Source organism: Myripristis murdjan, chromosome 3 (genome assembly GCF_902150065.1).
Source record: "Myripristis murdjan chromosome 3, fMyrMur1.1, whole genome shotgun sequence".
NCBI classification, from domain to species: Eukaryota; Metazoa; Chordata; class Actinopteri; order Holocentriformes; family Holocentridae; genus Myripristis; species Myripristis murdjan.
Genome location: NC_043982.1, coordinates 4387317 through 4401748, shown reverse-complemented (window position 1 = coordinate 4401748; position 14432 = coordinate 4387317). Strand labels below are relative to the sequence as shown.

At 40.4% G+C, this 14432-nt stretch overlaps 1 protein-coding gene across 2 annotated transcripts in view; it reads right to left on the bottom strand.

Annotated features, from left to right (window-relative positions):
• Positions 1-6377: 6377 nt before the first annotated feature.
• The window catches only part of large2 (LARGE xylosyl- and glucuronyltransferase 2), an 83317-nt gene continuing 75262 nt past the window's right edge, over positions 6378-14432 (bottom strand). For both annotated transcript variants that reach the window (XM_030048574.1, XM_030048575.1), the window contains 5 exons: positions 12310-12473; positions 10791-11069; positions 10237-10383; positions 9881-10076; positions 6378-8080 (listed from right to left, as the gene is read on the bottom strand). In XM_030048574.1, coding sequence (XP_029904434.1) covers positions 7883-8080; positions 9881-10076; positions 10237-10383; positions 10791-11069; positions 12310-12473 — 984 coding nt within the window. In that variant the 3' untranslated portion in view covers positions 6378-7882. The remainder of the gene's footprint in view (positions 8081-9880; positions 10077-10236; positions 10384-10790; positions 11070-12309; positions 12474-14432) is intronic.

The following is a 14432-nucleotide window of genomic DNA, read 5'->3' as shown; positions in this document are numbered from 1 at the left end:
ATCAGTAAAAATAGCTCCCTCCGTCTGGAGGCTTCACTGCTGAGCAAATCAAACCAAGAAAAATTTGCCTTGCAACAGCAAATTACAAGAAAATATCAGTGTAACATGCTGTCTCCGTAGTTTCAGGACTCATTTTAAAATGCAAAGCAATCTGACAGTACGTTTCTGTTCTGGCTTCCTGTTATGTTACAGCATTGTGTTACACCATTCCTCTGAAATGTAGGAGAATTTAGATAGATAGATAGATAGATAGATAGATAGATAGATAGATAGATCTACGTGAAGTTTTTCCTTTGGAGCTGTAGGCTGCAATATCTCCTCAAGACCTAAAGGCCCTGTTTCCACCTGGAATTAACATGCATTCTGAGTGATCGGACCGCACGCTGACAGCACTAAAGTACGGGTGTAAACAGCAGCCAGTGTGTCCTCAATATGATCTTTTAGGCTTGGGACGCTTTTGTCCACATTGCATTTAAAGTGTAAACATGTTGACATCTGTCCCAGGATGCCCGAGTGACCGCCTACTCACCTGACGTCCTCTGTGTTAAGCTCTGGTCCAGCGCGACACCCATGCTTTAATCCCAACACTGACCACCTGACCCCTCAGTTTTCCAACAGAAAAAATCTCCTGCCTGATTCTGCCGTGCACAGCTCAAACTGTCAGCTGATGCAAACTGAGCTGCAGATCGGCTAAAGAGCAGCTGTTTAATGACTAAAAACACAGGCTGCCTACCTGATGCTTGTTTCACCAGGCCTCTTTTTTTGTCTGTAATATCCGACACACACGCTGGAAAAATTAAATAATCTGAGCTTGAACTGACATGATTGGTCAAGTCTGAAAGGTTTCAGGTTGAAAATGACCAAGTCTAGCAGTCAGAGTGTGAAACATGCAGTTGCTGCGTCCATGCCAATGTAATCATAAATTACTTACCCACAATAGTATATTTCTTAAATACAACATATGAGGCCAGGGGTCTGATGTTTTCAGACGGATCATCATCATCATCATAGTAACATTTATTTACACAGCACTTGTTAAAAAACCTTTATGCTTCACAAAAAGTGGAATGGAAATAAAACAAAAGCAGTGCAGTTGGGATATGGGATGATTTATTGCTTATTGTGGTAGGAAATGACTTAATAAGTAATAACAGATGTGAAATATGTAATAAAGAGCCTAACTGACTGCACATTTGTAAAAGACTTGAGTGAGCAAGTCTTATTTTGTTAAATGCCAGTTACCTCAATTAAAAAAAAAATACAATGCATTGGGATTTTGCAAATGAAAATGATGCGGGCTTCATGTTTATCTGCAGATAGAGCGGGACAGTGAGATCCAGTCACAAAGTGGCCACTGGAGATGCATGTGGAGACGCATTCTGATGCCAGATGTGAGCAGACGTTCCTCAAGCTGTCCACTCGTGATCATGCGTGATCACCGTGCATGTGGATGCCAGGTGGGGACGGGGCCCAAAGTCATGTTTTAACAGCAAATCTAATGTTAGATTCAAAACAAATGCTTCCTTTCTTTCTGATAATACAACATCGACTCCCCCCCAACTTTAGAGAGCATTGCTGTGCAATTGCATGCAACCATGGAGGCTTTTCTATTCCAGTAGATTATTACTACAATACCTCAGTTGTTTTTGCTGATATTGGAGATGGGAAGTGGATATGGAGAAAACGCTTGACTTGACTTTTTTTCTGCACTCCGTTTTGTCAAAGAGCAGTGGTATCCCATTATTCAAGCGGCACATCTACAAAAGACATTTCAATTTCCCAGACCGTGGCAATAAATGTTACAAGAGAAATAATAATAATAATAATAACAATAAGAAGAAGAAAATAAATAAAAATGGGTCTGTCACATTGGCAGTCATGAATGACAAATAGCTTGCCTCAGTCCTGTTATAGCTGCACCCAGTTTCATTGTTAAGGATTCTAAAGCACTTTGTTTTTCTTTGTGTTTGGGCACATAAACATCTTACATTGCTTTACAATGACCCAGCTGTCAGTCCTATTATGGGAAACACTAATAAGAAACCTGGGACAGAGTGATATTAGCCAGCATACTGAGGCATTCATACACTTCAACCCCGCTGCTCTCACATTCTCTGTAAGTTCCATGGTAATATTCAGAGCATTCTGTTTGTTCATGCATGCAGGGATATTCATGAACAGGATATGAAGTTGCATATAAACAGCTTATCCCAAATAAGACCTTAACCGAGATGTGAGCTATTATCTGGAGCACTGTGTGCATGTAAATTAAATCTTTGTGCGAGCACTGACTGTGCCGAATTTTGCACATAGGACTTGTAGCTGTGCTTTTCTCAGAGGCTGAGCTGCTCAGGAGGCACAAATATAATGGTCGAGTTTAACCTCAATGGGGCCAAAGAGCCACAGTTATTCAGAGCACAAGTTAGGCTGTTCCGCGGTGGAACTTCCCACCTCCCTTCTGAACGTGTTCCTGTGCACCGGAAATGGACGCCGGCAAGAGGATGGAAAACATTGATCTGTCCACTGACAGCGACTGACTCGAGTCAATGATGACAGCTAATGTTAGTGACAGACTCTAGATGGAAGTTGAACGTGTTTTCAAGTACAAATCCAGCCAGAGAAAAGCCATTTTGTTATGATATGGTATATGGGTATTTTGGCAAAGTCATTCACAAACTCATAATTTCAAATTGGAGTTCGGGCTTAACAGATGTTCTTTTGGACTTTTCCATGTAGGAAGTCGGATTCATCATAGATCCAAGTTCAAAGCTACAGCAGGGTTGTGGCCACGGTCATTTGTCATATCTATCCATTACTGTCTATTTTTAGTTCAGCTTTTCAATGAGGACTGGCCGTTTGCTGATGACACATCCGCCTCTGTTGGATTTGTTGTAGTTTGGATTGAGACAGCAGGAGAGGCTGATTTTTTTTTTTTTTTTTTTTTTTGGAAATGACGAAGACGTCATAGAGATATTGTTACACAAGAAGGAAGAAATAGTCACCGATGCTGCTTGAGAGAGTGTAAGCTTCTGTTAGGACAAACGTGCATTCAAAAGACGCCAGGCACATCTGACTGGATGACGCAAGGAGCCTCTCTTCTACTGAATGTTCAGTTGAAAGTGTCCACATGGATGCAAAACGTTACTCATTAAAGGCAAAGCAGAAATAACAAACCTTTTTTTTAAAAAAAAAAAATAAAGACATGACTTTCATCAGTTTAATACATTAACCGGTACCACTTTACAATAAGACTACCCATGTATAGGGCTCATGAGTGGTTTATAGTTAGGCTATTAATCAGGTTGCAGACACTTGAATCATGAGATAAATGTTGGAAAATAGAGCATGCTGGGGTTACTTTCTTTGCAGGGAGAGAGGAAACTCTTTGAAATCACTCTATAACTGTTGAGATAATCTTTCATGACATGTGCACATATGGGACTGTTGGCCTCGATTTAAAGAGGCTGACTAATGACTGAAAAATTGCTGCTAATATCCTGGAAGGCACCCAGTGGATGTGCTCCCAGTGCGCAGCAGCGTTAGGGGGCAGCTGATGTTACAGCTATGTAACATGTACCAGCTCTGCAGCGGGGGACGGCACGGAGCCCCAGGAACATGGAGATTCATGTGACAGATGGCTTGGAAATGCATAGGAATATTTGTGCATGAACATCTACAGGATCTCCATACACACGTGCATGCTGCGGATTATTTGAATGGCTGAGCCTCGCTGAGAAGGCGATTGCTCCGTGTTGACAAGCTGCTCTTTGCTTCATAACATTTGTTTTGCTAATTATGTCCAATTAGATATGTTTAGACCAGTGGTTCTCAACTGATGGGTTGTGGTCCAAAAGTGGTCTGAGTGGACCGTGGTCATGCAGGTCCACTTTGTCAGAAAAGAAAACCTTTTTGTTTTTAACTGAAATGTTTGTGAAGTTAGTACAGCACCAAAGTAGACCCTTGTGTAAAAACATGTAAGGAAGAATTAAAGAATAAAACACTGTAGAGTAACAAAATGTACACTACAAAACTAAAAAAAGGAAGTAATAACAAAACATAATAAGATATTTTAAGACAATATATATTTAAAAAATTAAAAAATCTATATCTACAGATATTGTGTATCTAAAAATATAAAATGTTAAATTAAAAATCGCTACTTTACTAGATGAAACTGGCCATGAAAAAATTAAATTCTTGCAGCATTTGAATTTGTATAATCTTTGAGACAAGACTGTGGTTTCTGATCAACAAATTTGCTTTATTAGATGAAGTATAGCGATTTTTAAATACTATTAAAGGGCATTTCAGTCAGCTGTCAGTGTGCGAGCACTGCATGACAGCATTGTGGACTAGTGCATTTTTTACTCAAACCAAGTTAAGTTGGCCTGTGTGTGGAGTGTGTGTGGTGTATTCTTGTTCTAGCTTTCAAGACTAATCACCTCCTGAATGTGTGGAGCTGCTTTTTTTTTTTTAACGTGAGGAAACCTTCAGTGGAATGGAACTCAAAACCAATCCAATATTCACCTGTTGGCAGGCGTCGAGGTGAGGGAGTGGTTTTACAGAAAGCCCTGGAAAATGTTTTGTAGCTGCTGGGGTATCTAATGACACTTTAGATGAAATCGCAGCTCAAAAGTGCATTGCCAGCAGCGAGCATTCCATGCAGCACATTAGTATGGCAAACAGGGTTGGCTGTGTCAGTGGCTGTATGGCAATCCCTAGGGGGCACTGTGCCAAATTTTTTAGCATCAGGGTCGGAGTTCACCCATGTGGTCATTTCCCCAATAAGTCACACATCTTTGAAAGAAGAGATGAGACTTGATATGTTTTTCATGCCATAATGTAAATGTTCAACTCCCTGATGTTTTTCCCCGAGGCTTTTATGCTGATATTATTATCTTAAAACTGTTAAAGTGTAAAAGGAGAGCTCGGGTTTGGATGCTGTTTATTCCACCTGGGCAACAACATGTGGCTGTTAGCTTCACTGCTGGTGAAAGTGCTGTTGTCACTTTCACTGCAGGGCTGATTCATTATGTGATACATGCATACACATGCATGCTGTGATATATATGTATTGATGTCATAACTGAGTGTGAAAACGACAGTGGCTAATTGACATACATTTCTGAGACGAGGACTGGGGTTAATTGTTTGATTTTTCTTGATGTTGGCTGTGCTGCTGGCTGTTAGTTGTGGTTACACACATCTCCGTCAGGTCCAAAAGGTTGAGGGATGTTTGTTACCGCGGGTGTGTTGGATGGTTATCCACACCTGCCATCATAGTGCTTGTCAGCCTCTCAGTGTGCAAGATGTATGAATATGGGTGGGGCTTCCATTGTTTCAGACATTTGGACCTGGCGAAGAACTTTTCTTCCCCAATACGTATTTTTCAAATTGCCATTTTGATTTTACACGATTTTATGAATTTTGATGTTTGGTCTATGCAGGAGATGTTAGATTGTTACATTTAAGTGAAAATAAACTTATTGACTCATTTCAAAATTTTCCATTTTTTGTTTTAGAAGAAGACAGCGAAGAGCAACCCTTTTACATGGCATTTTGTAACTAATTCATTTGGTGTGAAAATTAACTAATACAGTACTGAGTATATGTGCATCTACTGACCAACAAAACTTTTGTGCAAGCAAGTTTTTTTTTTTTTTTTTTCAAAACATCCTACAGTTTAAATTACCGTGCCCAAATGACTGGGATTTGCATTTGCACAGAGCTAAAACTACCAGGGGTCTGCTATATTCATTCAGAAAACACTGGTTCATTTGCATTAGAAATTTTCACTGGTCCAATTAAGGACTCGCACAGGATTAAGACCACTGACCTCAGCAAATATTATAAATTGCTAGATGTCCCAAGATATTACTAGCCCCGCATGAGTATGAATTAAGAAATTCCTTCCGGTCGTGGTGAAACCCAGAAAGAAAATTCGGTTTGGCGAGAAAAGGTGAGGCCTCAGTTTCAGTGTCATCCTGCACAGAAACAAAATACCCCAGACAAAATGATAAAAAAGGGCAAATTTATTTAAAGCTTACATAGAAAAATATGATTGATTTGAGTCAACAATAATAAATAGAGTGCCTGACTATCCCCAGGCCCCATTGGTACAACAATACAATCAATATCCAGTTTCACAATACAGCAAAGGCACTAGCATTTACCGCAGTCAACATAGTCAGTGGAGGAGGCATGGATGATGGCGGGGAGGAAGCAGGGGCTCTTCATGGCACGGTCACACACACCTAGCGCTATGCAAACTCTCTCTGGGCCTGCTCGTTCCCTCGCAGTGTCACACATTAGAGTTTAATCCAACCCTTCGACTGATCCTTTCTACTGCACTCCTGATTCCCCGTACTCCTTTGCTCTATGTGGATATTATAGTAGATTTTTTTTTTTAAAATCCTCTCTACTAGCCTGCTAAATGCCAAAAAGGGACAGAGTGAGGTGGAAAATAGTTGTTTTTTTCACTATTTTTACAGAAATGAAAAGGAGGAGGTCAGAAAGAGGATGCATGTTTAAAGCAAAACAAAAAATGAATGCAGCTGGGAAGATTAAGCTAATGAGAAATGGGTGGCGGGTGGTACAGTAGATGGCACATATATCCAGTGAATCAGATACATTATGGATGTTATGGCACAAAAAAAAAAGAAAGAAATATCTTGCCCTTCACCCGTGTGCAGCAGTCTCATGGGAAATAGGTTCAATGGTAACAGCTCATTGTATCGTTTCAGCGTTGGTCGTGTGAGATGGTCCCAATCAGTGATGGCATACGCATCGCATCAAAGGTTTCGCTTCTTTCAGATGAGAAACGAGATGAGAAAATCATTTCATGGTTTCTATTTTCTGCTGGGAAACAAAAATGTAGTGCAACTGTTTCGATGCAAGCAAATATCCATGTCGTCAGTGTGGTCGAGACAGAAGCAAGAATGACACAGTGACACAAAGTCAAGCAGTAAGCATGTTGAAGACATGCCCAGAGTGCACGTGCAAACACACACACACACACACACACACACACACACACACATTCACCCTTGCACGCGCACACACATCCCTCAAGCCCACAGATCCTCTCCAATAACTAAAACTGGGACATGATATATTTTCTTTTCAAGGGGTCCGAAAATATAGAAAGGAAAAATAAAGCAACTCTTATGTGACACTGTAATCAAAACATTGGGCATACCAATGATCATTGGTAATCATTTACACTGAAAAAAAAGGAAAATATTAATATCACATCTTATTAAATATTATGGAAAATGATAAGGCTTAAATGTTTCTCCAGTTCGACTGGCCTCAGCAAATCTTATCTGAATGTATCCCCCTTTGTGATATTCTTCTCTTCCGATGCTGATTTTCCCAAAATGACACAGGTCCCGATGCTTTGTGTCCTTAAGCAAAATGTCCAGCGATCCATGCGGACGGATTGATTCAAAATGTGTCTTCTGGAAAAAAAGCCCTGATTGTCAGAACAAATCATAGCAATATGGTTGTTGTTTCCATTGCCTTAAAGCTAGTCCGATCTGTATCCACACTCAAGCGTCATCCCTTATGACAGACTTTCTGCCCAGTGATTCCGGCGGAGAAGAACTCCACTGTCATCCTGTCCTGTTTGGTTTTCATCTCTATACTCCATCCACAGTCACCTTGAAGTGGGGCTGACTGGAGAACTAACACACAGGAGCCCGTTCCAAGACTGTTCAAAAGGGCTGTGAAGCTTTGCCGTCATCCTCACACTCAGCAGTAGTGATACATGCCTGTAGCAGACTGCAGAGTGCTGCTTCAGTACATCCCTTAGCTCCAGGCCTTGTCCGTGAGAAGCTCAGGGACTGACTAGGAAGCAGGCTGACTCTCGTGAGTCTTGCTTTTAGATGTTCCTCTGGGCAGTGAGGTACTTCAGCGCAGCGGAGCCGTACTTTCTGGACAGGTCCTGGTGGAACTCGTCCTTGAGGGTGCTCAGGCAGTTGCGGTAACTGGGGCTGGAGCGAAACTTTGAGATGTCAAAGCTGGGAGCGTGGGGCATGTGGATCATGAAAGCATTGGGGAGGACCATCAGGTCATACTCCTGAGAAATCAAGACAAAAAAATACAGGTTGAGACGCCAGGAGTAACACAGTTATGAGTTTTAAAGAAAAAATACACCCTAAAACACATTACCACTGTTGAGAGACAGGAGCTGGTGACGTGTTGCGTTCAGTTTCTGGCAGCGCTTTGTTGTTTCACTGCATAGTTCTGTTTTTTTTTCACTGGTAAAAATCACCATACAAGATAGACATAGCTAAAACAGAGCTTAAAGGAATACTTCACCCATAATGCATGATATTTGTATCAAGTGCTCTCTGTATGCTGCCTTCCAGCCCTGACACAGAAAGTTTAACTCGCAAGCCTGGTGAACTCGTATTCCAAGAAACACTCGGCATCTCTGATCCAGTGGGGAAAAAAAGGATCCATGCTTTTGGAAAATTCCCTCATGCATATCTATGTGGCGTACTTGGGAAATACTGAGCATCCAGCTGGATACTGGAAACTACAAAATTTCTATAATCGTTTGGCTGTTGTACAAGCATGGACCTTCTTGTTTCTTTCTTCATCAGGGACTCAAGGCAGAACACGGTGAGGACCCGATACAAATATTATATCATGAGTGAAGTATCCCTTTAATGGGAGAAAGAATGCTGGATTTCTCCCATTATGTTTGTTTATCATTGCTGCAAATCACAGAGTCTAAAATGAGGCCATTGCTGGTTTATTTTTAGGGGTTGACAGTGAACCCTGACTGCTAATATTTCTGCTAATATTGTTGACTTGTTTCCCTACTAAACACTACTGTAGCTGTGCTGAAAATATCTCTCAGTGGATTATCTTCAGGCAAATTAGTTGCAAAATAACAAAAATACAACAGTGATGCCACAAATTCAATGTAAATCGCTAATGCAAGGTTTTAAGTAGTGTTAATGTGCTTTAGGCTGGAATTTTTACTAAAGTGCAGACAAGCATCCTGCACAAACATTCTCATTCTTTGCACTAAGATGTAAAATAGGGTAGTTTCAAGTAAGCATCACTGACATTTTCTGCTAAATAAATGTTAATTTTACTACTGTGTCAAAAACAAATAGGGACTTTTATATCAGAAATGTTTAGTGACAAATATGTGCCCATTTCAAATGTGTAAAGAGAATTTTAAATATGTTTCTGGGCTTGGAAATATGCAATTAGTATTTGTTTCAAAATGCCACACATTTGTAAATTAGTGTCAACTTAATTGTGAATTTTGTCCTTCCTTTGGCCCACACATATTTGCTTAGGTGTGGAGCCTTGGTCGAAATAGCTGGCACTATTAGAAACTGGCAAATCAGAATGAGCCAAGGTTAAGGATTAAATAATAAGTACAAAATTTATTGTTTAATTTTACGCATCGATCTAAATCTGAAAATGTGCCATCAAATGACTCAGAAAGACTAGAAGCCCATGTGCCTCTAGTGAGTGGTCCAACAATCTTATGCAGTCCTTACAATTGAGCTCAACCTAACCTCCCCTTTGGCGGTAGATTTAATGCATAAAAAGTAAGGTGTCAGAGTTTTTGCACTACTCACTAAGTGTATGAAATGTTTTCACACAGTGTAATGAGATATAGTATGTGGATAATATTTCATACAAATGGAGAAGAATCCCTGAAGACAGCATGAACACGTTTTGGCCAGCTCTCAGATTTGCAAAATTGGAGACACATCACAGTACACATTTGCAAATATCATATCACACGTTTGCAATAATAAAGTCTTGATTTTATTTCCATACCCCAACATCAGGTGATATGACACAATAGCGATTCAACCTATAGTCAGTTTCATTTTGCAGACTGTACCTGTGCATCCAGCTCCATTATATGGGACACCTTGTTCCAGCCAAAGCCCACGAAGCGCTGGTCATACTCCGGACAGTCCCGTCTCACCACGACGTAAGGTTCAAAGTCTGACTCCCACTCAACCTTATAGGGTGTGGTGGCTGTTCGCCATTTGGCATAGTTGGTAGGAGCATGGCCCTTGGTCCATACATGGTACCTAGAGACAGAAAGACAATATCATGGAAGCAGCCAAATCAAAAGCACAGGCTATTGTTTTCTGTGACAGCTTCACTTTTTTGCTCAAAAGTGAAGTTCACTGGTTTGACAAATTCAGTAAAGATGAATTCTTATCCTGAGTTTTGATAAAGTCAAGATACCTGAAGGTATAGAGGGTCCCCATGTCCAGCATGGAGAGCAGCTCAGCTTTGGATTTAGGGAAGGACAAGCGGTATCGTAGCGTCTCAAAAGCTGGAACCACCAAAGCCTTCTTAGTGTGGGCCATGTCCAGCTGCACCACAGACTTTCTGCAAGGAGCAAATAGAATCAACATCATCAATATGTCAGGCTAACAGCAACACAGCATTCATGTATTCATGTACAGATACAACTAAATCCAACAGTGTTCTTATCTTTAATGGTCTAAGACACAACTAATGTTTCCAACTAATGTTGCATGTCCATTACAGACATGCAACATCAGCAATTCAGAATTCCTACATGGGAGAACACAGCGGGTCGGTCTTTCAGTGGCTTCTTAACAACACATGGCGTCGAGATTCTTGTGTAGGGACACTATTTTTATATATATAAAACATTCTTTACAATGGAATGCAACAGACAACAAGCTGCCACAACAATAGCTGTGTTACATATCACCAAGAATGTCATGCTACTACCTGTGCTAGACCGTGTGCATGGCAGTTGATCTTACCTGAGGTAATCATAGAGACCATACATGGGCAAGAAGTCTACATCGGCCAAGAACACGTACGGCGTGTTGACATTCTTCAGGGCCACGTTCCTCACAAGGTTTACTGGGTAGAATTGGCCCTCCTTGTAGACGATGTGATAGCCCACATTCTTGCGGTTTTTGAGGACCTCGGAGGCCTGGGCATAGCGCAGGAACTGCTGGGCCTCAGCATCTGACATGTAGAGAGCCAGGCTAATGGGGCCCTCCCAGTGCTTACAAATGGCCTCCAACATCTGTAGCCTGCAGGGAGAGGAGATTGAGCCACATGCATTATTGATGAGGATGTCGAATATTATGCAGAGGTGGAGGGAGATTATGATGTAATTTCTAGGGCTAGCCTGGGATAAATTTTTGAACGATGATATTTTTTGATTGAAGCTGCTTTGTATGGGAGCATAATGCATTCACTGGTTTTCTGAATTAATGAATAATTATCTCAGAATTCTGAGAAAGGTTTTCATGAAAAAAATCTGCCGTTTTTCTGAATTAATGAAATAATTATCTCAGAACTCTGAGATAATTATGCCTGGTTTACAAACCAGTGATTAGCCATTAACAAAGAATGTGGTTCATCTGTCCATGTAATGTTTGTAGGTGTTTTACATCATTTAATTCCTTGAAGGTTTACAAATAATTTGGTAATCATTAACAAATATTTAATATACTATATAAAATGTTATCATGTGTGCAATATTAAACTGTTAATAAGTATACTATTTAATAAGTAAACATTATTAATTATCATTTCATCATTTGTTAACTGTACAATAACTATTAACAAATGTTTAATTTACTATCAGTGTACCATTTATTAATCATGGTTATTATGAAGTGTTACCAAATTAATTTATTCATATATTCATTTACTGAAAACAGCGACAAGCAACGGGGGCAAAGGCGTTTGAAGCATTGTTCATTCTCTTTCGTCTCAAATTTTCACTCACTTATAAGAATAGCATGGAGCATGCTCTCTGTAAAGGGAAGGATCAGAGGATAACCAATCAATCCAAGCTCCTACCACACCCACTGATAATATATTCATCTCAATCCCACCCTGTTCCCACAAGCAGCAGGTGCATCTTGTCACACATTATCAAAAGCTTGCTGTCACAACACCACTTGATATCTATCTGCACTTTGGGTCACATGCCTTAGTGCACAAAAATAGGGCCTTACAACCCCAGTGAAGTCAAGACCAATACAATTATTTTAGGTGGGTTAGCAGCTCTTTCAAGCAGTGTGAGGCAAATGTGGTTGCAGGTTTTACAGAGTGACACCCCTGGTGTCTGACTGGCCACTGTCCAGTTTGCATTGAAATTTATCAAAATGCATTCCTAATTATTGTTTAGTGCTAGTGATGGTAATTTACTTTTTCCTCTGGCATGGCAACTTCTAGAAAAATGAAATATGAAACACAATAAAATGTAGTAACAACAATAGTTTCAGCTTGTTTGGTGTGTGTCACAATAGAATTGAATACCTGTCCATAGAGAGCTGGGCAACCAGTGTGACATCGGTGTCATCTCCAGTGGGCGTGTACTCATACTGCAGGAAGTAGAGGTGCACACGGTGCACTGTGATTCGCTCACGGCGGAAGTCGTAACACTGGTCGTCCTCATCCAGCTCCTCCAGCGCAGCCTGCAGCTGGGGGGGGGATTTGGTGTCAGTCCATCAGAATCACACTCTGTTGAGCTGCTATTTTGCAACAAGGTTCAGCAATCATAGAGCAGTTTTGTGAATGCATTTTTCACCCTGGGAAGAGGTGATTTCCCTGGGGCAAAAAATATAGTGTGCAAACAGGGTTGAGCTCATCCTGTGTTGGCAGCATTCAGAGGAGCAGCTGGCTCCAGCTTTTTGTTACTACCAAATAAACATCTCCCTGGAAATAGGTATTAGCTGACACAATAAAATACTGGCATCTATGAAGAAGTCTATTCTACTGTATCCATGAAAATGCTGTCACTCAAGTAAGCTTTTTAAAGAGAATTTTAAAAAAGTGTCTTTAGCCCAGTTTTAAAATAATAAGTGTGAAAACACCTTCTCCGACTGTGGCTGAGTTAAACTTCGAGGTGAGTTGTGTCAGCGTCACCCTGGGGTGACATGTCTGAGTGTGAAAGCCTCTGTGCAGGGATAAATTCATCACAGAGGAGGCTGAGACCGAGTTCTCCACCCACAGTCGCCTCAGTAGACCAGAATGCAACGCAGCTACAAGAAATGTGCTTTGAGTAAGGGATGCAGCTGCTATAGACACACCCAAATGTTTACAAATCAGTTGGCTAGCTGCTGTATATATATATATATATATATATATATTTATTATATAAGTGAAGTACAAAGAGGCAAGGAAGGTGGGTACCAGAAAAAAATAACATTTCTCCTGGAATTAGCATTGAACATCACAGATGGCTGAGATCTAAGGGTGCCAGATGAATTTTTCCCTTTAAGACATCTTGATAAGCTAAGAACATTTCTGCAGCGTGTTGTGGTTCTAGCAACATGATCTGCTATATACCAGTCCAGGGTTTCCCCACGAGAAAGTCTTTGGCCTGGGGGCAATGTGGTGGTGGTGGTGGTGGGGGCGGTGGTGGTGGTGCTGTAGGAGTAGTGTGTGTGTGTGTGTGTGTTGAATTACAGGTACTAGTTACTTTATATTTTAATGTGTGTATGAGAAAGACTTATAAACATTAATACTACATTTATAAAACATTTTCATAATAAATCAGATAGCAATTAGGTCCAAACAATTCAAGATCTTTAGCAAGAATTGAGATACACATATTACATTACATATATTACATTAGCCTATTTATATGATATATAGGCCTATGAAATAAAATCAATCCTAAAAATAAAACAACAACAACAACAACAACAACAATAATAACAATAACAATAATAATAATAATAATAATAATAATAATAATAATAATGATATGAAACGGTAACTAGTGACTGGGCCACTTTTGAAAGTGCTTGTTGAGGTCTGAAGAGGAGTTTTAGAAGCGAAGATGTTTTTTTTTTTTTTTTTTTTGCAGACACAGCAAGCACTGTGTGTTATGTGATTTGTCTTTATTAGATGTTGGTAAAACACTGTGTCCAGGTGTGGCCACCAGCCAGGAGCTTTTGCTGGAAACTGTGTCGGGTTTCCACAGTCTACTTTCTCTCCTTTCTACAGCAGAGGGCATCTTGGCATTTGCTGGTTCTCCTATCACTGCATTTAGAGCAGATGAGAGTCTGGTAACAAGGGTGTAAATGGCAAATAAAAAAGTGTTGGAAGAACTCCATGACTACACACTAACCAGGGTACTACTTTTTTCCCCCTAATTTGTGTTTGTAACAGCTGCCAGAGGGAGAAATGGGGAAATGGCACAGTCGTTCGCTGCACATTCCACCCTTCATGTTTGTGGGACAAAATTCTGCTGTTATCTGGACATAATAAATTTTAACAGTAGCTATCCCTCTAAGTTGTGATTGTTGTTTAATTAAGAAGTGATCAAGCTTTACTGTCACTACTGATAATAAAAAGAAAGGTTGTGACATGAGGAAAGCTCAGGATGTGTTCCATTCAGGGAGCCTCGGACGGTGTTGTTTGGGAAGTATGCA